General features: G+C 39.1%; 1 protein-coding gene across 2 annotated transcripts in view; it reads left to right on the top strand.

Annotated features, from left to right (window-relative positions):
* Window positions 1-26,452, top strand: part of ptpn11b (protein tyrosine phosphatase non-receptor type 11b) — a 115,366-nt gene that overhangs the window by 18,695 nt on the left and 70,219 nt on the right. For both annotated transcript variants that reach the window (XM_069918350.1, XM_069918351.1), the window contains exon 2: window positions 15,047-15,169. In XM_069918350.1, coding sequence (XP_069774451.1) covers window positions 15,047-15,169 — 123 coding nt within the window. The remainder of the gene's footprint in view (window positions 1-15,046; window positions 15,170-26,452) is intronic.

The following is a 26,452-nucleotide window of genomic DNA, read 5'->3' as shown; positions in this document are numbered from 1 at the left end:
CATGGCATAAGTACTGTATTGAAAACAAGCTAAAACATGAAACTGTCTCAGCCTTCCTGCACTGCATTCACTTTCTGGCACAATCCGAAGCTTCAGAATAAATCACTCTCTTGGATGCAAGTTGTTGTGGGCTCATTGAAAAATTAGAGGGGATTCGTAGTGCTCTATAAAATACAAATTAATCCACGAATCATATAGTCGAATTTCCATGATATAGATGTAAAATTCAGTTTTCGTGGAAGTTGACTCACAATACCAGCAAAAGACAAATTATATTTTCTTTACACATTTCAACGGATGTTTTGCTCTTTTCAATTCTGTTAGGGAGCATCCATTTAAGTTCTGTGAACCCCAACCCATCATTTTTTTAATTTAATTATAAATAACAAATTGTGAAATGTACCTCCTGTGGCAAATGTGTGAGACGCTGATACATGAAAGAATTTGATAGAGATACATCATGAGAGGCATTGATAGGGTGGACACTTTGAATTATTTTCTCCAGGATAAAATCATCACACATTTGGGAACATGTGTTTAAGCTGAGTGGGAGGAAGTTTAAGGGTGAAGTGTTGGGGAAATATTTTGCACGGACAGTGGGGGGAGCTTGGAATTGACTGCCATACAGTAATCCTATTTAAGAGGCTTCTACATGGAAACATAAATATGAAGGAGTTGGAAAGATATCTATTAAATGCAAGCAGTTTGATTTGGACATCCTGTTCAACAGAGGCCACAGGTTCTGTTCCTACTATGCATGTTCTTATTGCATGGGGAGCATCTGCTATGTCTTTAACAATTTTTATCCCTTAATTATCATTCATAAATGGATAATAAGGTTATTGCTGTGTATGGGAACTTCTGTGGACAATTGGTTATTACACTTCCTGAATAACTGTTCACACCACCAGAGTTATCGCCAGTAAGTGGATAGGGGCGTCCAGAAGTAGGTGTTCTATGAATGCAAGTTTCTACCTGTCTGTGAAGTACAGGGCTGCATTAACTCTTTGGTGAACAACTTGGATGCAAAGCAGAACTTTCAATCCCAACATTACTCAATGCTACTGCTCATTGCATAAAATCATTCATATTGGGCATTATTCAACATGCAATCATGTATTGAGTAGTTGTTGCAAACCAATTAATGTCGATTTTTAAAAAAATTTTGGTAAATTTATTTGTGAGTTGAAGTGCTCATTATTTCATTTGAAATTTAAGTTAGCAAAATAGGAAGTATGGCTAAAGTGGTTATTTGTCAGTGAATTACACAGAACAAGCATTACCTTTATTTTGTCTTGTTTAATTTTTATATTTATTTCCTAAGAAGAGTGTTTTTGTCTGCAGTCAAGAGCAGCAGCACACAGTACCTTTTTGTAGTTGGCTGTTACAATATGGTTGTAATCTGGCTCTCATAATCATTGTAAATGGTGTGGTATCTAAATTCAAACAAAATTGAAACAACATTGCATATCAAATAAGATGCAAATACCCTCTGAACAGGACCTTTTGAGGTTCATTGAATTCTAAATATAACAACAGAAATGAAAAGATCAATTACATTACAGATTTCAGTTGAATTTCACCTCTTGGACATTTCCTTGTGCCATAAGTGAAGTTCACATTATTTATGGATTTACTGATGCAGCTTAATCACTCATTAACTGTCTCATATTATATGATAAATGACCGCTCTCAAGCTCCCGTACAGAGTAAGGTCAAGAGCTGTTTGAAAGGGGGATTACTTTATTTATTCTTCCATCTTTAATTTAGAATGAAAGCCTTTTATACAGAAATATTGCATACAATCAATATTTGTCAAAAAATTTGACAAATCTTTGATTGCTCTAATATTTTTCTCTGATATTGCTGCAACATTATGTTTGATATCCATCAAGGGTCTGAATATTGACCTTCTATTTCTTATCTACATCCTGCCTTTCAATTATTTCTTCCAAAACATTCTGATCTCTGCAGGTCCAGTGAGAACATCTGATTTTAACTTCTTGTCATTTGTCTATTTTTTAAACAAAATTATTTTTCACACTATGAACCATATTAACCAAAATACACACAAACATTTCCCTCTTGAATATACACAGTGTCATTTTCTCCCCATTTTTTCCCCCCTCCCTTCCCTCCCCCTCCCTACCCACTAAACATTCAACATATACAATAAACCCATTAAACAATGTCACCACACAATAAAAATAAACAAAAAAATTGTGTCATCTGCTTTTACACACTGGGTCAGTTCATTTCGTCTTCTTCTCATTCTATCATTTTGGGGGGTGGAGGTCTGCGGTAGGCCCTCTCCATTGTGTTCCATGTATGGTTCCCAAATTTGTTCGAATACTGTGTTATTTTTTAAAAATTATATGTTATTTTTTTTTCCAATGGAATACATTTATTCATTTCGATGTACCATTGCTGTACTCTCAGGCTCTCTTCTGATTTCCAGGTTGACATTATACATTTTTTTGCTACAGCTAAGGCTATCATAATAAATATTTTCTGTGCTTCCTCCAATTTGAGGCCTAATTCTTTACTTCTTATATAACTTAGAAGAAAGATCTCTGGATTTTTTGGTATGTTGCTTTTTGTGGTTTTATTTAATACCTGATTTAGATCTTCCCAAAACTTTTCCACTTTCTCACATGTCCAAATTGCATGTACTGTTGTTCCCGTTTCCTTCTTGCAGCAAAAACATCTATCTGATACTGTTGGGACCCATTTATTTAACTTTTGGGGCGTGGTGTATAGCCTGTGTAACCGATTATATTGTATCATGTGTAATCTCGTGTTTATTGTATTTCTCATAGTTCCGGAGTATAGCTTTTCCCATTTTTCATTTTTTATCTTTGTTTAGATCTTGTTCCCATTTTTGTTTGGGTTTACAGCTTGTTTCCTCATTCTCTTTCTCTTGCAGTTTGATGTACATGTTTGTTATAAATCTTTTAATTATCATTGTGTCTGTAATCACATATTCAAAACTGTTTCCTTCTGGTAACCTCAGCCTGCTTCCCAATTTGTCCTTTAAGTAGGTTTTTAGTTGGTGGCCTCTCTACTGTCTGATGTTGAACCATTTTAGTAACATTTCCTTATTCCACATAGTTGGGCTTTATGGCTGTTGTAAACTCTATTTACTATGTTTATTACCTTTGCTTGATCCAGCTTTAGCAATTACATGACAATTCTCACATCTGCTATCCTCTACATGAAATCCTTAATGCTTTTATCTTGGCTTCCATTTTTCCATTCAATCATTAATGCATGCTAATCTATATTGATTCTTGGGGAAGCAACAGTTTGATTTTAAAATGCTCCTGCCTCACTCCTACCTGTTTCTGTAAATGCTCCCATCTATAACTATCTGAGATTTCTGTACTTTTCCAATTTTGCCTCTTACTGTCCTTAGCTGCTATGGTTTTAGCTGAAAAACTAGCAATTCCCTCTGGCAGTTGTGACAATGCTCCTTTAAGGCATTCTGTGACACTTTCCTCTGACTAAACGTATCTTGATGTTTACCCCTAGTTTTATATGATTATACTTCCTTGTTGTACTTTTAATCCTATAAAAATTTCAGATAATCATTATAAAAGATAGTTGCAAGTTACAGTGTAAATTTACAATCCTAAATGAGATATAAATTTTGCATGGTTACAATTGCATAATTATTGCAAAAGTTAGTGTTGTAATTTACTTATGCACAGACTATAGTGGTAAATAGCATTAATGATAAAATTTACAAAAGAGATAAGTCTGTGGTGGACACCCTGTAAGGCTGCATGTCTTCACTATGTTCTTTTGATTCTGAGACTTGCATCAATGGCTAGTTGGTCATTCTGTTAGAAGAAATGAGTGGAAGTAATTTACAGAAAAAATGTTGAACATTAAATGTGCTAATTCTGGGGCATTTTCAGTACCCTTTTTTATTTTTGCTGCAGAGTAATATCAAGAAAGTGAGTGGAAAGTTGATCGTAGCCAGATATTTCTTGAAATTAAAAAAAAATAATTCAGACAGAAATCCTTGTCAAACTGCTAAATAAATACTGGTTCAAAATAATTCCATTCTTATACTCCCAACTCTGAAACTTCTGCCTAGTTTAATTGGCAATTCTTTCTCATCTCCGAAATAATGATTTTGCTAATATTAAGAAGGTGTATTTCAAAGCATTCTAAAATTCTTTGGTCATGTGAAAATGTCAATGGTATTAATAAAAGTATTGTGTCCTTGAAACAAAAATGAAGTTATGATATATTTTATTTCATAAAATTATGATTTCATAAAGTTATGAAATTATATATCATTGATAGACAAGAATACATTTTTATCACTTCACAAAAATTCAGTGGTGACTGTTGCCAACTTTCTCTGCGTTTGATTTACGTTTAAGTTGAAGTTTATCATGAAATACCTAGTACAGTAAGAGAAGGGTTCTACGAGGGAGAGGAGACTAAGTTTAGTGTGAGATCTATTATGAACTTTGCTAAATGTAAATGAACTGGACACTGCAATATTTCTAATTCTGCAATCATTTCAGCATCTGGCAAGTTAATATGAATCTACCTTTCCTATAAATTTTCTGTTTTTCATAATTTAACATTATTACCAATGTTTGTGAAACAAACATTACTGAAGGTGGAAATCTGTAATAAAAACAGAATGATGTAACAACTGCTGAAAGAGCATCAAACTGATCTCCCCGACCTCCACCCCAACCCTGGCCTGTTGGATATTTCCACCAATCTCACTTTTATTTAATTTCTGGTGTTGTAGCAGAGGCAATTTATTTTGGAGTGACTGAAGGATTGTTTAGCCCACTTTCCCAATATTTGGCAAGTTACTTATTTAAATGTTTGTAAATTAAAATCTGCAAAGAGAAATGATAAATGCTTTCCTGAAATTATGCCACAACTTGCTCTCACCTTGTAAATGTTTGGTTTTTTTTTCCAAAAAACCAAACACTTAACTTTTTTTTTAAAAAAAAAGGTAGTCATGGTACACCATTCTTCATTTGTGACACCATTAATTTTGGAGAAAACTTAATACTGCAAGGTTATCCAATTTACTCAGAGAAAATGGTTTTAGTTCTTCTGGTGTAGAATCCTACTACATGTCCAGACCTGGATATTGGATAAATGGTCTGACAACGCAGAGGTAATAGAAGCATTAGAAGTGCGGGAAAGGTTAGGGGCTGACAGTGTACAAATGAAATATGATGCCACAATATTACCGATTGCTAGTATATCCAAAGGCTAGGTGAAGGTTTTGTCAATGAGTTGATGCAAGCTGTAAAGCCTTCAAGACAAGCAGCTTTGTGTGAAGGTTGTTCATATAAAGCTCACTGGAGCCTTGACCTTTTAAGCTTCATATTCCTTTCAGACTGCCAATGCTAATTCAAATCCATATACCGTAGTTATAAAAAGCTTGTAGTGTAATATATGATATGCAGGAACTGCTTTGTAGAGTAGGTTATAATTCCTACAGATTGTGAACAACTACACTATTTTCCTAATGATTATCCAGATACAGTGGAAAAAGGTTCTGCTTCAGCCAGTCTCGGATTTTCTATATCTTTTAAAGGTCTTCATGTGTAATAAACATTTAGCCTAATTCCCATTTGTGCACAATGAAATGAAGAATTTAAATTTGAAACATTAAGGAGATTTAATTTTGGTATGAACTTTATATCATGGATTAAATTGATTTATAGTACCCCTTAACTATGATGGTTACTAATAATAATAAATCCTCCTTATTTAGGCTGTTTAGGGGAACTAGACAGGGATGTCCCTTTAGCTCCTTGCTATTTGATCTAGCTTTAGAACCTCTGGCATTAGCCTTTAGAGACACTCATGAAGTTAATTGGATTGTCAGAAGCAGAATAACTCATAAGGTTTCTCGGTATACAGATGACTTATTTGTTTATATTTCAGATCCCAAAACATCTATCCCAGCTATATTATCTGTGTTTTCTCAATTCTCCTCTTTCTCTGGATATAAATTAAACCTTTGTTAGTGCTGGTCTGCCCACTCCCTCCAAGCGTACCGCTACACCTTCCTAAAAGTGAACTTTTCCTGATGAATATGCAGGGCCCTATCTACATTCAAGTTCCATTAAAGATTGTCAGAGTTAATTTCACGTTCTTGGGGGTTAAAATTACTAAACAATTTAAAGATTTATGTCAGCTCAATTTTTTTCTATTTGAGAACGTGAAGTTGTTTTTTTCTGCATGATCTCCTTATCATTATCTTTAATAGGTCATATTAATGCAGTTAAAATGATAATATTGCCTCAGTTTTTGTATCTCTTTCATCCCAAAGTCTTTTTTTTGTTTTGGTCTTGTCCATTCTTAGAAATCTGTTGGAAAGAAATTTTTAATATCTTTTCAACTGTATTTCAGGTGGAACTACGACCCAATCCAATAACTCCTCTTTTTGGGGTTATTGAACCGGACATAGGGAGTTTTTCTGCACCTGTTATGACCTTCTCTACATTGTTAGCTAGAAGAACCATCTTATTCAAATGGAACGACTCTAGACCTCCAATGGTGTTTCAATGGTTTTCTCATATTATGTCCTGTATAAGTTTAGAAAAAAAATAGATATCATGTATTTGATTGATCGGTGAAATTTGAAGATACACGGTATGAATCAAAATCTACACAATATATGTAACCCACAGGATAAGCTGATCAGATTTTTTTTTAATAGAATAGGTTAGGTGGGGTTTATACATATGTGTGTGTGTGTGTGTGTGTGTATAGATTCTCTCTCTCTCTCTCTCTCTCTCTCTCTCTCTCTCTCTACACATATTCATCCAGTGGAGTGGAGAGGGGACTGAGACTGTCTTCCTCCACTGGAGTGGAGAGGGGACTGAGACTGTCTTCCTTCACTGGAGTGGAGAGGGGACTGAGACTGTCTTCCTTCACTGGAGTGGAGAGGGGACTGAGACTGTCTTCCTTCACTGGAGTGGAGAGGGGACTGAGACTGTCTTCCTTCACTGGAGTGGAGAGGGGACTGTCTTCCTCCAGTGGAGTGGAGAGGGGACTGTCTTCCTCCAGTGGAGTGGAGAGGGGACTGTCTTCCTCCAGTGGAGTGGAGAGGGGACTGTCTTCGTCCAGTGGAGTGGAGAGGGGACTGTCTTCCTCCACTGGAGTGGAGAGGGGACTGTCTTCCTCCACTGGAGTGGAGAGGGGACGGTCTTCCTCCACTGGAGTGGAGAGGGGACGGTCTTCCTCCACTGGAGTGGAGAGGGGACGGTCTTCCTCCACTGGAGTGGAGAGGGGACGGTCTTCCTCCACTGGAGTGGAGAGGGGACGGTCTTCCTCCACTGGAGTGGAGAGGGGACGGTCTTCCTCCACTGGAGTGGAGAGGGGACGGTCTTCCTCCACTGGAGTGGAGAGGGGACGGTCTTCCTCCACTGGAGTGGAGAGGGGACGGTCTTCCTCCACTGGAGTGGAGAGGGGACGGTCTTCCTCCACTGGAGTGGCGAGGGGACGGTCTTCCTCCACTGGAGTGGCGAGGGGACGGTCTTCCTCCAGTGGAGTGGCGAGGGGACGGTCTTCCTCCAGTGGAGAGGCGAGGGGACGGTCTTCCTCCAGTGGAGTGGCGAGGGGACGGTCTTCCTCCAGTGGAGTGGCGAGGGGACGGTCTTCCTCCAGTGGAGGGGCGAGGGGACGGTCTTCCTCCAGTGGAGGGGCGAGGGGACGGTCTTCCTCCAGTGGAGGGGCGAGGGGACGGTCTTCCTCCAGTGGAGGGGCGAGGGGACGGTCTTCCTCCAGTGGAGGGGCGAGGGGACGGTCTTCCTCCAGTGGAGGGGCGAGGGGACGGTCTTCCTCCAGTGGAGGGGCGAGGGGACGGTCTTCCTCCAGTGGAGGGGCGAGGGGACGGTCTTCCTCCAGTGGAGGGGCGAGGGGACGGTCTTCCTCCAGTGGAGGGGCGAGGGGACGGTCTTCCTCCAGTGGAGGGGCGAGGGGACGGTCTTCCTCCAGTGGAGGGGCGAGGGGACGGTCTTCCTCCAGTGGAGGGGCGAGGGGACGGTCTTCCTCCAGTGGAGGGGCGAGGGGACGGTCTTCCTCCAGTGGAGGGGCGAGGGGACGGTCTTCCTCCAGTGGAGGGGCGAGGGGACGGTCTTCCTCCAGTGGAGGGGCGAGGGGACGGTCTTCCTCCAGTGGAGGGGCGAGGGGACGGTCTTCCTCCAGTGGAGGGGCGAGGGGACGGTCTTCCTCCAGTGGAGGGGCGAGGGGACGGTCTTCCTCCAGTGGAGGGGCGAGGGGACGGTCTTCCTCCAGTGGAGGGTCGAGGGGACGGTCTTCCTCCAGTGGAGGGGCGAGGGGACGGTCTTCCTCCAGTGGAGGGGCGAGGGGACGGTCTTCCTCCAGTGGAGGGGCGAGGGGACGGTCTTCCTCCAGTGGAGGGGCGAGGGGACGGTCTTCCTCCAGTGGAGGGGCGAGGGGACGGTCTTCCTCCAGTGGAGGGGCGAGGGGACGGTCTTCCTCCAGTGGAGGGGCGAGGGGACGGTCTTCCTCCAGTGGAGGGGCGAGGGGACGGTCTTCCTCCAGTGGAGGGGCGAGGGGACGGTCTTCCTCCAGTGGAGGGGCGAGGGGACGGGGACTGAGTTTGTACTGCTTGAAGTTTTATCTTGAGATAGATATAAATAGATTTTTTTTTTACACTGCATTGTATTTTCAGTTTTGTTCCCTTTTCTTCATTATACTGTATTTATTATAAAAACTAATAAAAAAAATCAAAAAATAAATGAAATTTTGTCATTTATTTTATCTGGAATGTAAAGTAAAAGAGTAATGACTCTGTAACTTTTTGAAGTCACATCTTCTGTGAGGTTCATTTGATCCTAAGATGGTTTTCACTTGTGGGAGAATCTCAAACAATAAGGACACAAGTACAAGAAAAGTAGATGATCATTTCAAACTGAAGTAAGTAGAAATTTATTACTGTGCAGAGTAATGAATCTCTGGAATTCTCTCCCCAGGCAGTTTAGTGGATACTAGATCATTAGAACATCGAAGATTTTGCTTCCTGAACACTTTTGGGTGTATTCTATGGAGTTTGGGCTGCTGATCACAAAAATCATCTTAAAACTTTCCCATCATGTACCTTTTTTGTAGATAGAACCTATTTTTGTGATTTCCTGTCATATTTTAGGTCTACTTTATGCAGACAAAACCATGAAACGCAACGTCGTGAAAAATCATTTTCTACATTCACACTTGGACTCCTTCTCCGTTGATCTTGGTGCTGTCAGTGACATCAGGACAACTGGAATCCATCAATGCTGGCCAACTATTGTCTTTGTGTTCAGCTTGAAGTTTCCTCTCATAATCCCCAATTATTTTTTTTAAGAAGCAAACCTGAAAACATTTGTTGACCAGTGTAATTGATTGAGAAGTAGAGAGGCATGGAGAACTGGCATAGAAGGGTAGTTGAGGCCAGTGTAGATCAGCCAATCAGCAATGTATCTATGAAGTAGTGGGATTGGCTTGATGATGTCCTCCTGAACTCATTTTTCTTGTGTTCCGTTGGAAAGGAAATCTCATCTTGACTGATCTATGTTTGATTGCAGTCTTTCAATAATGTTGAAGCAAATCTTTCCTACATTAAACAAATCATTCAGTTAAATCAGAAATTGTAGTAAGAATAAAAACTGGCACACCACTCACAATTCACTTCATCTCGGGATTCAGACTTTTAAAAAGCAAGCATAATCTGCCCAGTAGAAATTTTCTTCTCATTAATATTATGCACAAAATCTCGGAGGGCTGACCACATAAGAACTAAGCAACAACCATTGCTCCATACACAGCCAATCTGATCGGCCTCATCATTGCAATTTGTCCTGATTTGTTTTTTGCCAAGTTACATTCTCCAGAGGGAGCAGTGCAATGTGTTGATATGAGAGTTACAGATGCACCACTATTCCTGCTTGTTGCAGCTACACATGTCCATAAAATACACTAACAAACAATGACTAGAAATTAAGAAAAGATAGATAATAAATGTAAATATAAAATGTTATAAATATCAATTCACCATACCTTCTTGGTTGCCACAGTGAGCTGGTTCTAGAGGTGGTCCTCCAATATGGGACTCCCAGCAATATGAAGCTGACAATCCTTTCCACTGCTAACAAAGACTAGTGGCATAGTCCCTCTGCCTCCCCTTCAGCTTTCATATATCTTGTCAGAGTACATACACGACATCACACAACCCTGAGATTCCTTTTTCCTGCAGAGGCAGAATTACCACTAATTGGTAGTGTGAACTTTACACAGCATAAAACGTAAACAAAACATCTGCAAACTTAACGAATGTAAACAAACTATGCAATACAGAGAGAACAAAAAGAAAATCAATAAAGTACACAAGTAAGAATCCTTAAATGAGTCCCTGATTGAGTTTGTTGGTGAGGGGTCTGATAGTGGAGGGGTAGCTGTTCCTGAACCTGGTGGTGCGAGTCTCGTGGCACCGATACCTCTTTCCTGATGGCAGCAGCGAGAACAGAGCATATGCTGGGTGGTGAGGGTCTTTGATGATTACTGCTGCTTTCTGATGGCAGTTCCCTGTAGATGTACTCAATAGTGGGGAGGGTTTTGCTTAGGAGTCCTGGGCCGTGTCCACTACATTTTGGAGGGCTTTGCACTCAAGGGTGTTGGTGTCCCCATATCAGACCATGATGCAGATGGTCAGCACACTTTCCACCACACCCTTGTAGAAAATTGCTAGGGTTTTTGATGTCATACTAAACCTCTGCAAACCCCTGAGGAAGTTCATGATGCCATTAGTGTGTTGGGTCCAGGAAATTGCTCTGAGACAGTGACTCCCAAGAACTTGAATTTGCTTATCCTCTCCACCTCTGATCCCCAAATGATAATTGGATTGAATACCACTGGCTTTCCTTGGCAATCAGCTCCTTAGTTTTGGTGACATTGAGTGGGAGGTTGTTGCTGCTGCACCATTCAGCCAAGTTTTCAATCCCCCTTCCTTTGTGCAACCCACTACCATAATAGCATCGGCAAATTTGTAGATGGTGTTGTGGTCAAACCGAGCCACACAGCCGTGAGTAGAGCAGGGGGCTCAGAACACAGCTCTGTGGTGCTCCGGTACTGATGGAGATTGTGGAAGAGATGTTCTTACCAATGTTCAGTAATTGTGGTCTGGAGATGAGGAAATCCATGATCCAAATACACAGTGGGTTGTTAACTCCCAGGTCTTGGAGTTTGCTGAGTTTTGAGGAGATGATGTAGTTTATAAGGGAGCATCCTGATGTATGCATCTTTGCTGTCTTTATGTGTTTCCCTTTGGTCTCAGTGATGTTGAGAGCAAAATTGTTTTAGTTCACATAACCGGATACTGGTTTCTGAATTCTGATTCCTGATTACCCACAATTAGGCCAGCAATGAAGGTTTCATCACCAAATGTATGGATTGCGTTGGACCCTAACTTGGCTAGGAAATCATGGGTATCGTGGGAGTAGAGAAAGGGTGATGATGGTTGGGGGGAGGAGGAAACATTTACAATCTGTTCTAATTGGGGTCTTCCGATGAGGAAGTTGTACAAGTAACACTGATTTTTTTGTGTGTGGAACTTCCCAACACTAGATTTTGAGGTTGGATGAAAAGTGAATGCTCTTTACCTACAGTTTTCTCACAGCTACTGATTTGTGCTCTTCCATGTTGAACTTCAGTGGAAGCATAAGTAGCAGTGTGATAATTCTGAGGATGGGCATCTTCACTGGTGTCAATCTGAACTGAACTGTCTTCGTCCCTATGTTGTCACGGTGTGTGCTTGCCTGCTCGTTGAATAGCTCACAATCTAAATGCTCTATGATGTGAAGCTTGAATTAATGATAATTATGTCAGGGTGGTGTCAGGCACAAGATTCCAGTCCTGATTTGTACTGATTGCTATGAGTTTGAAGAGTGGAGCATGAGGTGGGAGAATGGGGTTGAAAGACACATTTACTATCCTTGACTATCTGCATGAGATTGATAAACTTTTTGCAACATAACATTGCTAACAAGAGGTCATCATGGAGGTTTTATCCTTGTGTTTTCACTTTGCTGGTTTTATGATTGAATGTTTTGTTATAGATCAGTTGACCACTAACTATATTGCTGTAGGTCAGAAGTTGCACATGAATCGCATGAGAGAAGAGTGACAAATGTTCTTCCTATTGGAACATTAATGAGCCAGATGGATGTTTAAAACAATCTAATAATTTCATGATCATGAAACTAGTTTATTTTTAAAATTCTAAAAGATACAATTTCCTAAATTTAAATTGGGTAGTGTTAGGTCTGCTTTGTTCATGAATGAGTGAGACAAACACCAGACTGAGTCGAAATCAGGGTTCTTTGTTCTTTATTACCGGATTGTAACACTTGCAACTAACCATGTTAGTCGGAGAATGCATTCTGCCGTTATCAGCAAAATGGTGATTTTTTATACCCTTGGATACATGCTTAGAACATCATCATATCATTACTTGTCCAATGACTAAAACTGTTGCTATCCTTTCCCTGCTAGCTTCCTGCCTCTCAATCCATCAATGTCTCTCTTATCTTGTAAGTACAAGGATGCATTCACATCTTGTTACAGCCCTGTACAGGGTAACTCCTTACACATTCCCATCTCATGATGTTTTACCTTACAGTAGCCACCACAGTGGGATTTGTACTCGGGTCCCAAAAGTATTAATGCTGTCTACTTGATTACCCATTCTGTAACTTGAACCTTATGCCACTGTTCTCATGGAGCTTTGGTCAATGGGTGCATTACTCTTATCCTTTTAATCCATGTACATTTCAAAGTCCTGACCCCTCAAGTGATGTAATATTTATATATCAGAAAGATTTATAGAAAATCACTTCCATGACTGCCAGTGTCTGGTGCAATGTTAAATTGCTATTTCCTGTAGTTGAAATTAAACAGGGTCAACAAATTTTAAAGTTTGGTATAGCTAAGCCACTTTTTTTTAACCATTTTTGGAAAATACAAGTTGGTACTTCCATGAATAAGCACATGGTAAGGGACTTTGTGGATCTGCATCAATAGTGAAACAAAAATGGTAAGTGGCACACAGATGATAATGTCGAGGAAGACTAGTGTTAAATGCATCATGATGGTAATTCTACTCTGGGCTTGAGAAACATCAGATTGTATTGTCTTTCTGCATGACAAAAATACAGGCTTAGAGATCACGAAAAGATCCAGTGGATGGAACCTAAACAGCAGCTTCAATCTGCTTTGGCCATGCGCACATTTTCAACAGCATACATGCCAGATGAGAACTGTCCCACAAATGACATCCCTGCATTTGACTTGTATGCGCCTAAATCATATACCTGCTATCACTAGAATTTTGCAAAATGATTTCATTTCCTTGGTTCCTTTCCAGTAATCTTGATCAGGATATTTACATGATATTTTTTCCTCATTTTGTGATCATTGTATTACAATAATTCAGTTGTCAATGAACAGGAAAAAAAAAATATGAAAAGATAGATTAGTCTGTGCCATATTAATGGATTAAAATCTTGTTATTTCTTGGTTTACAACTCCCTTTGAATTTGAGAATACTGTCCATCAAATGAAATATCTACCAACTCAATTTTACATCATAGCAACCTGACTATTTGTCAAAGTTTGCATTTTTATTGCTGAATATAGTTTCTGATGAATGGAACGTTGGATGAGTTTTAGTGGAAAATATGGTTAGCCACAAAGAAATGTAAGAGCAGTTGTGAAGGTGTGATGGTTGATTTCTGTCTGATATGTTTCATGTCTGATATGAAAAAACAAAGATGGTTTGAGCATTTTATAGATTAAATATGTGGCATTTATACTTGATACCTTAAACACATAACTCATTTTAAGTTGCTAACAATGTTTTTCGACCAAAATGTGAAGATTCAGTAATGCATATCACCATTCTTAATGAAAATTATGATTATGGTGATGTATATTTGGTTAGTAATTTTTGTATATTATTCAGCATTCTGATTTTTTAAAATTACTGTAATCTTAAATTATGAATTACTAATGGATAGGGAAATACTAAATGGTAATGTTAATATCAATTCAAAGTTCTGATTATTGGCCTATGGCAATGAATAGTTTTGTTATTAACAGCTTTCTATAACCAATGCAATAGCTCTTTAAGATGTTAACTTGGCACAATGAAAATTTATGGTCAACATTTAAGATGTTAAGAGCAATGAACAGAGTGATGAAAGTGGTGACCAGTTTCTTAGTTATTTTTTGAGTATGCATATATGTTGAGTACAGAAAATATTTAAATAATGAACAGATCTGCCAGGATCTATGGAAAGAGAAAACACAAGACTGAAATCAATGAATAGAGCAAAAGTGATGGAGCCATACAACAAGGTGAAAGTAGAGTTGATGTATTGTGCCCCAGCATTAGCTGCACCCCTAACCCAGAAAATACAGGAAATATTTAGTCAGACAGTCAGCATCCAGGATGCGAGAAATACTGATGTAAAACACAAAAGTCCGCAGACACCAAGGTTGAGATAAAATCACAAAGCTGGAGAAACTCAGCAAGTCAAACAATGTACTTTATACAGCAAAGATAAAGTTATATAACCAGCGTTTTGGGCCTGAGCCCTTCATCAAGGTGTGAGCAAAATGTAGGCAGGTGCTGTATAAAGTATATTGTTTGACCTGCTGGGTTTCTCCAGCATTGTGTTTTTACTGTTGCAAGAAATACTGTTAATGTTTCAGACTGGCTACAATGTCATCAACTCCAAAACGTGAAGAAATTGCCGAGGCACATCCTGTCAGAAAACACAGGTCAAATACCTGTCAAATACCTGTCAAATAATGCATTAATTACTACTAATCATTCTGCTCATCAGAATTCTTGCCTACTAAGTTTTAGATTATTTAATTAAAACTATTGGCTACTGGTTTTTTAATAAATAACATGAAAAATGAGTTTCCTTGAGCACTCTCTCTTTTTCTTTAGCATTTCAAGGAAATGTCTTTTTTTCTGGCACAGGTGGTTCCATCCCAGTATAACTGGAGCTGAAGCAGAGGACCTCTTATTATCTAGAGGGGTTCATGGAAGTTTTCTAGCACGACCCAGCAAAAGCAACCCTGGAGACTTCACCTTATCAATTAGGTAAGACACAATTAGCAGATTGAAGAAAATTATACTTGCAAAGAAATGTACTAATATTATGTGGTTTAGAGTTAGCGCTAAACTCTGGAATTGCTGTTTTGATTCCCACTATCTAAAATGTTGAGTACCCCTTATCCAAAATGCTTGGGACCAGACTTTTTTGGGGTTTTTTTCAGATTTTGGAACAGTGGAACTCAATGGCACAGTAGTATCAGCAGAATACCTGTATCAGAAGTTAAACAGCAACAACAAACAATGGCAGGCTTTTTGAGTGCCAACGTGATGTCACAAGTGGAAAATTCATATGATGTAATGTTTAGTACTTACCCAAAAAAAACTATCTCTACTTACAAAAGAAGACCACATCCCATCTGCCGCCACCAGTCCTCGACTACAGTCCCTGTTCCTGTCCAGGAGCCTGAGGTCCCCACTCCTGCCTGGGAGCCCAAGGTGACTTCATTGATGCGGTCGGCACTGCACCCGATATTGAGAATGGAATTGCTGACTGGCTGCAGCCGATGCTGAAGACTTGGACCCAGCTCTGTATGGCATCTTCCTGGCCTGTAGCAAAGATCTTGGGGTTTTTTTTTTACTGTTATTGTAATCAAACAGGCGCAGACAAATGCCCCACATGGGCAAGTTCGGTGTTGAATTTTTTTCCACTTGTGACATCCTGTCGGCACTAAAAAAAATATTGGTTTTTGGATCTTTTCAGTTTTCGGATCTTTGGATAGGGGGTACTCGACCTGTACTTATTTGATGTCTCCTAACTATATTTGCCTATTTTATTTAGTCAAGAAAATATTGTTTTTGAGGAAAGATATCACTCGGAAGGTAAAAATGAAGAAGACGGGATGCAATAGTAATAAGAAAATTGAGAAGGACCAAGTTCTTGTTCGAGTCTAGGATAGGAACATTTGGGAGTACCGATGAGCTTTTCCTAAATGCATATCAATTTGAGGATTTTTTTTTCTCTGAGTGGCGTATTCAGTCATTTACAGTGGCAATATTTACCTTTTTGGTAGCAGGAGTGGTATTTGTCTCAGGGCCAGCAGTTTTCTTGCAGGCCCTCCAACATTTGTCACCTTATTTGAATATGGGGAAAAAACATCTTCAAGCATGGACTGTAAGCCACCTCTTCGTTTTACCAAATCATAGCTAAATATAGGCTGATGGCCAAATTTCATCTATGCTTCATATTGGAGCCTCAGTAGGCTAGTATGGACAATAATTCCCCAAAACAAGCTCTTGGTTGTGTCTATTAATATTATATAGGGAAAATTCCCATATATTATGGTCATTATTGCAACAAAAAATAGATGAGTTTTCCTTTTAGTTTTTTTGGTTCTTGTCAGAGTATTTGTTCGTACTAAGAGTTTTGGCCCTATCATTTATATTCTGAGCATTTTGATATACGTGTCACAACAGAATTGAACTTGTTCGTTGTTTCGACAATGGTTTTTAAAATAATTTTATTGATTTTAATCAAGAACATACAAACAAAAAGGGTACAATTCAAATAAGATAGTATGGACAGTTACAAAAATATTCTGTATCTCACTAACGTACATAAATTGTTAATCATTTTCATAATTCATATTCTAAATAATATATACCATTTTTTAAGAAAAAAAACTAATAATATTAAAAAAATAAAAGAGGAGAAAAACTCAAACCCCTTACCTAACCATGTTGCCAGATGTAATATATAACTAATATTTAAAAGAAAAATGAAGGTTAAAAAAATAAGATAAGGAATGTGGAAAAGATACGAATTGGACAATTTAATTACATTGAAGTAAAATTATAAAGTAAGGTCGTGACTCATAGACGACCCCCATCACTTCTGGTATCCTGTATCTGAATTATTAATTGAATAATAAATCTTTTCCATATTCAAACAGGACAAGATGTAAAGCAACCACTGATCATGAGTAGGTGGAAAACCCCTTCCATTTAAGTTAAATTGTGCACCTCGCCAAAAGAAATGGCGCATCTCTGAACCAGAGATAAAAAAAGTCTCCTTCCCTCTTGTTGTACTGAAGAGGGGCCACCAAAGGATTCAGTGTTAAATCTATATTGAAGTATGGAAAACCTCTCTCCAGTATTTTTCTAGACTAGGACAAGTCGAGAACATATGAATTAATAATGCTTCTCTGCTCTTACACCTGTCACACCAGGAGTCATATGGGAATAAAAATGAGACAATTTAGCCTTAGACAAATGCACTCTGTGTACCACTATGAAATGTAATATACAATGTCGAGCACATGTTGAAGAGCTAGTAGCCAACTTAAGAATTGTGTCCCAATCCAGATCCAATATAGTCAAACTTAAATCTGATCCAAAGCATTTTTGATTTTAACTAACAAAGTCTGATTTTAAACATAACAATTTCTCATAATTAATATATATTCTTCTTTGGCTTGGCTTCGCGGACGAAGATTTATGGAGGGGGTAAATGTCCACGTCAGCTGCAGGCTCGTTTGTGGCTGACCAGTACGATGCGGGACAGGCAGACACGGTTGCAGGAGAAAATTGGTTGGTTGGGGTTGGGCGTTGGGGTTTTTCCTCCTTTGCCTTTTGTCTAATACAACTACACAATCCTTTATCCAGACCGAAACTACAACTACACAATCCTTTATCCAGACCGAAAATCTGGAAAGCTCCAAAATCCGGCAAGTGGGGAGAGAGACCGGCAACACGACTCGGGAGGGCGAGGGGGTGGATATGGCAGCACAATTCGGGTGGGCTTAAATCTGGCTTTCCGAAATCCAGAAAAATCCGATATTCAGAACACACTGTCCCGCAAGGGTTCCGGATCAAGGATTGTGTACAATGCTAAAACAGGTATTTAGAAATTAAACTGAGCACAAATGTGCAGGAGGAACTCAGCAGGTCAAGTCCATGTTTTAGCCTGGACTGTTCTTTGGAAATGCCTGGTGTAGAATGTGGGGATGGGAGGGGAAGAGAATAGGAGCACAGGCTTGGAGTTGGATGGTGATGGGAGAGGGAAGAGAAGGAAGAAGCTAATGTGATGGGGAATGGAGCTGAGAAAGATCCTTTGTGATAGTATGAATGAAGGAAGGGTTGGGAGGTGGGGGCAATGGACAGGGAAAAACAAGGGATGGAAAGGTGTCAGAGGGATCAACAAAAGGAAAGGAGGAAAGAAAAAAATGAGAAATGTGGGGAGAAATAGTGGGAGGGAGGGTTACCAGAAATTCATTATTGCTGACTGCCAAGACAGAATACAAGGTGTTGTTCCTCCAATTTACACGTGGCATCCACGTGATAGTACAAGGGCATTGTCAGACATGTCAGCATGAGAATGGGATGTGGAATTGAAGTGGCTGGCCTCTGAGAGGTCCCTGGAAATAAAAACCAGGAGAGTTGTAAAGTAGATTTCCAAAATTGTTACTGCTGTGCATTATGCCAGAGAATCACAAATTTCCAAGTAATTTAATAAAACAAGCACAAAAAAAAGTAACAGCAAATAACAAATGTTCTTTCCAATTACATTTTGGAATCAGGAGAGAGCTTTGAGTACTAAGATCTATTACACGCAGTACATATCTTTCTATCCCTTCTCTTATAATGTTTGCTCAACAAAGCAAACTTCAGTCTACTTCCAAGAGTATCTTGTATTTTTCTTTATTGAGATGATGTTCAATTTTTTCAACTCAATAAAGTGTAGTCTGCATAGTTATATTTTTCATGTGGAAAAACTCTCCATCCCAGGAATAAATATAGTGAATGTTCACTGAAGTCCCTTTATCACAAACACTTCCTGCTTGGGTAGGAAGACCAGACCTATACACACTATTCCAAATGTAGTTTCAGTAAGAACTCGACTATGGACCTGACGAGTATCTGAAGGTGATTGGAAATGCCATAAACTTCCAAGACAGCTAATTTTGTAACTGCATCTGTATTCAATAGAAAATATTGGTGAAAAGCCAGCAGTACAAAATATAGCATGCATTTTTTTTGGTGGTATGTCTGTGAGTGCTTGTTTCTGTCAGGCTGTACACCCAACAAGGTTCAACAAGGATACGAGTGCAAGCACAGGCAACACCTAGGAGGGAAATGCAGAGTAGGCAAATTGTGATATAATCTGCACTGCACACAGATATGAATGAAACTGGGGTCTGCTATTTTTAAGATCAGGCATTGACCCTCATGATTCACTATATCTGGTCCCATATAACTAAGTATGTAATCAAAGGCAATGCATCCTGCTTATAATTACCTTGCATTCTAGGCGTTATCACAAAGGCATCAATCTGCAGACACTGGTAGAAAAATGAGGGGGTGGAAGGTAAAAAGTAACTGTGTAGGTGGAGGAAACACAGCTGTCTTTGGTGCTTGTCTAACTACAACTGGCTGGATAAGAATAAAATATGGCAAGAAATTGAGGTGTATGATAGAGGAGAGATATTGAAGAAGGGGAAGGCCACCCATACCAAAAGCTGCAGACAGATCCAGAAGGATAAGGAGAAATGAGTTATCTTGGTCAAAGCCACATGAGTATCCCTGACATCATAAAAATTTTCTTTGCAATATAGAGTTGAGATCCTAAAAGTACTGGTGTTGGAACTTGGTGTTTTTGATATTCTGCTGCAGTTTAATCCTATTCCAGAATAAGAATTACATTTGAACGCATTTGAGCTCCAGCATATCCCACTGCATGTGATAGATCTTGCTACTTGAGCACTCGTATGTCAGGTTCATAGTTCTTAGTGAGACTGCATTTAGAATAATGTGAACAGGTCTGAGCTTTCTATCCAAGCAGAAAATATTTGTGATAAAGATACTTTAGTGAACGTTCACCATATTTATTCCTGGGATGGAGAGTTTTTCATATGAAGAAATGGCACAGTACACCTTATTGAGTTGAGAAAAATTGAAGATGATCTCACTGAACATTAAGGAGCTTTATGCTAGATTCAGAATTTGCATTTCCCCAGCGTGGGATCTTCTATCTAGTCATTAGCCATTCAGAACATAGGGGGTGAAGACCTTTCTTTACCCAGAAAACTAATGGCACAGTACACCTTATTGAGTTGAGAAAAATTGAAGATGATCTCACTGAACATTAAGGAGCTTTATGCTAGATTCAGAATTTGCATTTCCCCAGCGTGGGATCTTCTATCTAGTCATTAGCCATTCAGAACATAGGGGGTGAAGACCTTTCTTTACCCAGAAAACTAATGGCACAGTACACCTTATTGAGTTGAGAAAAATTGAAGATGATCTCACTGAACATTAAGGAGCTTTATGCTAGATTCAGAATTTGCATTTCCCCAGCGTGGGATCTTCTATCTAGTCATTAGCCATTCAGAACATAGGGGGTGAAGACCTTTCTTTACCCAGGAAACTAATGGCACAGTACACCTTATTGAGTTGAGAAAAATTGAAGATGATCTCACTGAACATTAAGGAGCTTTATGCTAGATTCAGAATTTGCATTTCCCCAGCGTGGGATCTTCTATCTAGTCATTAGCCATTCAGAACATAGGGGGTGAAGACCTTTCTTTACCCAGAAAACTAATGGCACAATCACTGAGTATATTCAAGATAGAGCTTGAAAGAAATTTTAGGCATTAAAGAAATCAAGATAAAGTAGGCATGAAGGGCCAATTTCCCCATTCCTGTTTCTATTTATTCTTTGTGATCTTGTGATGACAGCTATTCCTTTGAGACTACCCACCATAACCTACCTGTTGCTTTTCATAAATTTATAATTATTTCTATTGAGAAATCCTGTGTTGCAGAAGTCAAGAATTTCTGGAATATCAGTTACCATCGTGATAAAATTTCTCTGCCCCTTGATGTTTTAAAGAGGCTGTGATCTGCCACCTGAGTGTAGGAGATGCCACGAGATATACTCCATAATGCAGGTGTCCTTATCAATTGGTTTCCTTTCTGTGTGAGCTTTGCCTGGTTAAATGCTCATCATGACCATTGTAAGCTTTATATCTGATAAGCAGCTGTGCAATTTGACTACCCAGCTTTTCATAAAAACGCTATTCCTTTCTCCATTTCATTTTCAATGTATCTGTTCGATAATGCCGCTTTCTTTATTAGTGGATGAGGCACTTAAATGTTTTTTTTAATGGAAAACAGAAAACTGTGAACCTGATCTTCATACTGAAAAGATGCAAGTATAAAAGCAGGAATATCTTGCTATAATTGAATAGGACCTTTCTGCGACCACACCTTCAGTATCATATGCAGATTTGGTCTCCTTATCTGAAGAAGGGTGTTTTTTACAACGAAAGGAGTCCACAGATGCTTCACAGACTAATTGCTGCAAGGGTAAAACTGATGTAATGAAGTGAAGGTAAATTACGTTCAGAAGAATCAGGACGAGGGGTCACAGACGAGGATAAGGGGTAAAGCACAAAAGACTAAAATGGGGAGCAGAGAGACTAGGGGAATTCTCTACCACAGCTTATTGCAGTTGGAGCCAAATCATTAAATATATTAAAGAGGAAATACATTTGAGTGCTTGTGGCTGAAGAGACAAGGGGAGAAAGATGGAGCAGGGTACTGAATTTGAATGAGGGGTGATCATTCTATTGAATGGCAGGGCTGCCTGGCCTGCCCCTGCTTTCTGTGTTTCCATGAAGTCAATGACTAAAGTTAATTGTCATCCCTGGGACAAGGGCATAATTCTTGAAGCTTCTGTCATTTGTATGAATTCAAGATCACTCGAATGACTCTTTTGATCATGTGCTCATCTTGTAATTTCTCTGACTACAGTTGGATTAGATAATGACACAGCTGGGCAGCACTGATTCATGGAAATAAGCAAGTTATCAGATACTTAATGAGCATAGCTGATAATTCTAGTGATTATTTCAAAAGCTGTTGCTATGCAATTTTGATATTAAAAGGAGCAGATTACTACATTAGTGTATTGTGCAGATTGGCAGTGTCGAATTTGAATTGAATTAGATATGTGGTTTTTAGTTTTAGTGGTAGGAATAACAAAAGTGAAGATTAGTTTAAAAACATCTCATGTATGTATTTCAGTTATAAACTGTTTTAATACTGGCTCCCGACTGTGAATTTATTTTGTACGTTTATTTAGGATTTGACATTTGTTTAAAAATAATAGGATTTCATTCTGGCAATCATAAAAGTTACATCAGTTCAAATTTCCCTTTTATGTGACATGAAATCAGATGAGGTGGATTGGTACCACACTTGGCTTAGTTTTACACTGGTAGTTAAACCAGGTGGATCAGGGAACCATTACAATTAGACAAAGGGCAAAGGGAATGGAAAAAGGAGAGATGGGGAAAATGTATGTCATGAGGTGCATTTATGATTTACATTTTGCCTACTTGACTCTTAATTTCCTAACCTAATTATTAATAATTATATTATAAACAGGCTTTTCACAATGAGGAAAAGCTCAGTCGCACTGTGAGCTAAATGAGAGGAAGGGGATCAAAGCGGGCACCAATGCGGGATGGATACTGTTGGCTGTAGAATTATACCCAACAAAAACATTCTGGGAAGTGGGTGGGGAGCAGGGAGGGTTATTGGAGCCATTGACCATAAAATTAGCTGAATCAGCCACATAAGTACAGAGGTCACAGAGCAGGTTGGAGATCGGCTCTCCTGTGGTGAGTGGTTCACTTCCCTGAAACGTAGCCCTACTACTTCCAACAAGGTAAAATGCAGAAGTACCATGGTGTATCCAACATTTAGCTGCATGAGCACCACTCCAACACCAAATGACAAGCTCCACACCATCCAGAACAAAGCAACCTGCTTGGTCGGCATCTTATCCACACTGGTGCATTATATTCTGATGTTACTCACCTAGGCTACTCAAAAACACTTCCTTTTGCCCCCAAGAGGAACAGCATCACATGCACATTCCCTTTCAGTTCACGCATCATCTAGATTTGAAAATACATTGCCATTTGTCTATAGGTTGGAGCATCCTGTTCAACTGCATTAATTCAAGAAGTACCAGTAGTTCCAACACCACAGGGTAAACAATAAATGTTGGCCTGGCCAGCATTGCCACTGTCCTGAAAAACAAAGAGTCTCTCTAATCTCATGACCATTTTGTTTGAGTCGTGAGCAATACTGAGTGGAGTGAAACACAGAAATGCTGGAGGAACTCAGCAGGTCTCGCAACAACCATAGAAAGTAAAGATATATTATTGATGATTTGGACTTGAACCCTTCTTCAAGGAATAAGCAATGAACAAGAAGACCTAAGAATAAAGACTGAAGACTGGCCAGGGGAGGAGTCCATGCCAATAAAAGGTGTTACTTGGATATGATAAGAGAAAAAGTGAGAATTGATTTTGACTCTGTGAAAGGAGATGGGGGAATGAGAGAGAGAAAGAGAATGGATACCAGAGAAGTCGACGTTAATGCCATCCGGTTGGAGGGGGCTCAGATGGAAAATGAGATGCTGTTCCTCCAATTTGCAGGTGGTCTCAGTCTGGCAGTGTATAAGCAATGGATAGACATTTTGGCAAGGGTATAGGGTTGAAATGGGTGGCCACTGGGAGATCCACTCTATTGATACTGAGTGCACCTAAAATGCTAACCAACTGAAGCACAAAACAGTGGAAGCATTAATGTTAGGCAAGCTAAATAAATTCCCTAAATGGTAGATCACCAATCAAATCTCTGCAATTGGATCACATTCGACAGTTAACCAGGTATGAGGACAAATGTGGAATGAGGTGCAGCAGTTAGCACAGCTGATTCACATCTCCAGGTTTGATGCTGAACTTGGATATTGTCTATGTGGAACTTGCAGATTCTCCTTGTGACCATGTGTGTTTCTGATGGTGTGCTGGTTTCCTCCCACTTTCTAAAAAACATGCTGGTCAGCTAATTGGCTGCAGTGAATTACCTCTGATTGCAAGTGATTAACAATTAAAAATCATTAAATGGGATTTGTGTGAATGAGAGAAAGAATAATTTGCAAGAATACAGAGAAATAAAGAGAGGAGGAAATGGGACTGATGAAATTCCTCAAACAACATCCTCCTGTACCGCAAGACACTCTGTGACCATCCCACCTTGAGTAATGGCAGAACTCAAGCAAAGTATTTGGAGCCATCTTCTGGCAGAAGAACCAACTGAATGACCAATCTTGGCCAACTCCAGAGATGTCCACCATCACAGAAATAAGTCCTCGGTCAATTCAATTGAGTACACATGATTCTATTGACCGGGTAGACTGGTTAGTGCAAAGGCCAAGCACAATGGCAACGTCTCAGCTGTGCTGCTGAAGACTTGGTCCAGAACCAATCATTCTTCACAAAGTGAAAGCCCTCTTGTATGAAATTGTCATTGTATTAGAACAAAGACACCGTTATAGGTGAACTTTCAGGAAAGGACGATGATATTACTCTGGAATGTGCACCAGGATGTCATCCAGTCCATTAACTCTTTGGAAGAAGCTAAGTAAGGGTCAGAGACCAGAAAAGAAATTGTCAGTTTTTGTGTAAATAGAGCAGTTATTTATTTTCCATTCCAGTCAAAGCAATGTTGTGTGGTTGGTTTTTTGTGTTGTTATGCTTGTTTTTTTTCTGCAAGATGTGGGAGGCAGTGAAGCAGCTGAGTAGTTAAGGAGGAACTATCATTTGTGTACTTTTTTCATTGGGGAAGTGGAAAGCCTATGTGACTCAACCTCTATCTTAGTTTCAGCCTGGCATTAGACCAGGTGTAATAGGATGTGTGAACATTGTCAACTATGAGTAGAAAGTTGTAGCACAAAGCAAATGACATTAATGTCCAAAATATGGGAAGAATTAAACTCTCCATTAATCTCTCAATTGTCAACTAAATTAAATAAAAGTTCTGTTCACTGCAAAACAAAATCTCCCTTATTACAGTGTCACAAAGACTCTGGTTCAGAATCTTGTTAATATAGCCTTGTTTTGCAAACTTTTTCCATAAAGTTCTTATTTATAACACATAATCCTTCAACCCATGAAGATTCTCAGTGATTCTCATTTCACTGATCCTGCTTTGTCTATACCAGGACTAAATCAAAATGCATAATTGAAAAATGCACAACAAATTTTTACTAATAATTTGAAACTGGAATAGAATTGTTTTAGAACTAAGTTTTCTCAGTTGACGATTCATAGCAATATAAATTTCAAATGTGCTATTTGATTATAAAAATGATCCCTTCCAGAAATGTGTCTGCATGAGTGTTGACCCTTTTCACCAAATGCATGCAAGACGATGTTGTTTTTTTTAAAAAAAAACCTTCCTACTGCATGGAAAGACACATCCAACATCTCCCCTTCCTACTCTGTCTAAAGACAATGACAGGAAAATGAAGGAACAGTAGCAGAGAAAGCAGAGCATGGTTTGGAGGACAAATGACACACTTCTGTATTGTTTTTTTTTTCACACCAATACGCATTAACTCAAAAATTAGGCAGAAGGCAACGAGATATGTGATGTTAACAAGCTGCAGCCAGAGAAAGGACTAATAATTTGGAGACTCACTTGAGGTGGAGCTCTCACACAGGACCTATCAACTTGCCAGGTTTGTTTTTATTTCAGCTAAATGGCTTGTATAGTATAGTTTTTGCATACAAGGACAGATCCCAATTACTTGAGTGTTGAATTTTAAACCTCTGTGAATTTATGTGTAAGTTAAAGCTGAAAGATTTTGGTTTTGATGGAAAACTTCCATTCTTTTTTCTCTTAATTACTCAGAAATAATAGGCTCTTTAATTTTCTTATCTTTTCACTTATGATGTGCTCAGGAAATATTTAAAAATATTTGACTTAGTATGTGATCCATAAAGGAAACAATAAAATTCTAAATTATTTGCCTTTAAGTAAGGCTCCAAAGCACTTCTGCAAATAAGTCCAGTTATATAATACTTTGATTCTGCCACACTTGGAGAATTTAGTGCAATTCTGGTCACCCCATTATGGAGGCTTTGGAAAGGGTTCAGAAGAGTGTCATATTACACAAGATTACCTTTGGTTTGCTGTAAGTAGACCTATTCAACTTTAGCAAAAATTGCCTGAAGTGCCTGTAACAGTCAGAGAAAGAGAAGCAAAAGAGAGTTCCCTGCAGAGTCACTAAGTGAGAAGTCCTTGAGCTGATCTCTTCTTGTCTGGTCACTTGGAATAAAATTTATAGATCTATTTGTCCCCAGATACATAATATTTTATCAAATGGGTATAATGTTTTAATCATGGGTACTGTAAATATAATTAATGATTATCCTTTCAAAAGGCAGCCACATACAGCCATCTACTTTCAAA

The sequence above is a fragment of the Narcine bancroftii genome, chromosome 2 (assembly GCF_036971445.1).
Source record: "Narcine bancroftii isolate sNarBan1 chromosome 2, sNarBan1.hap1, whole genome shotgun sequence".
Classification (NCBI taxonomy): Eukaryota; Metazoa; Chordata; class Chondrichthyes; order Torpediniformes; family Narcinidae; genus Narcine; species Narcine bancroftii.
This window is presented reverse-complemented; position numbering and strand designations above follow the sequence as displayed.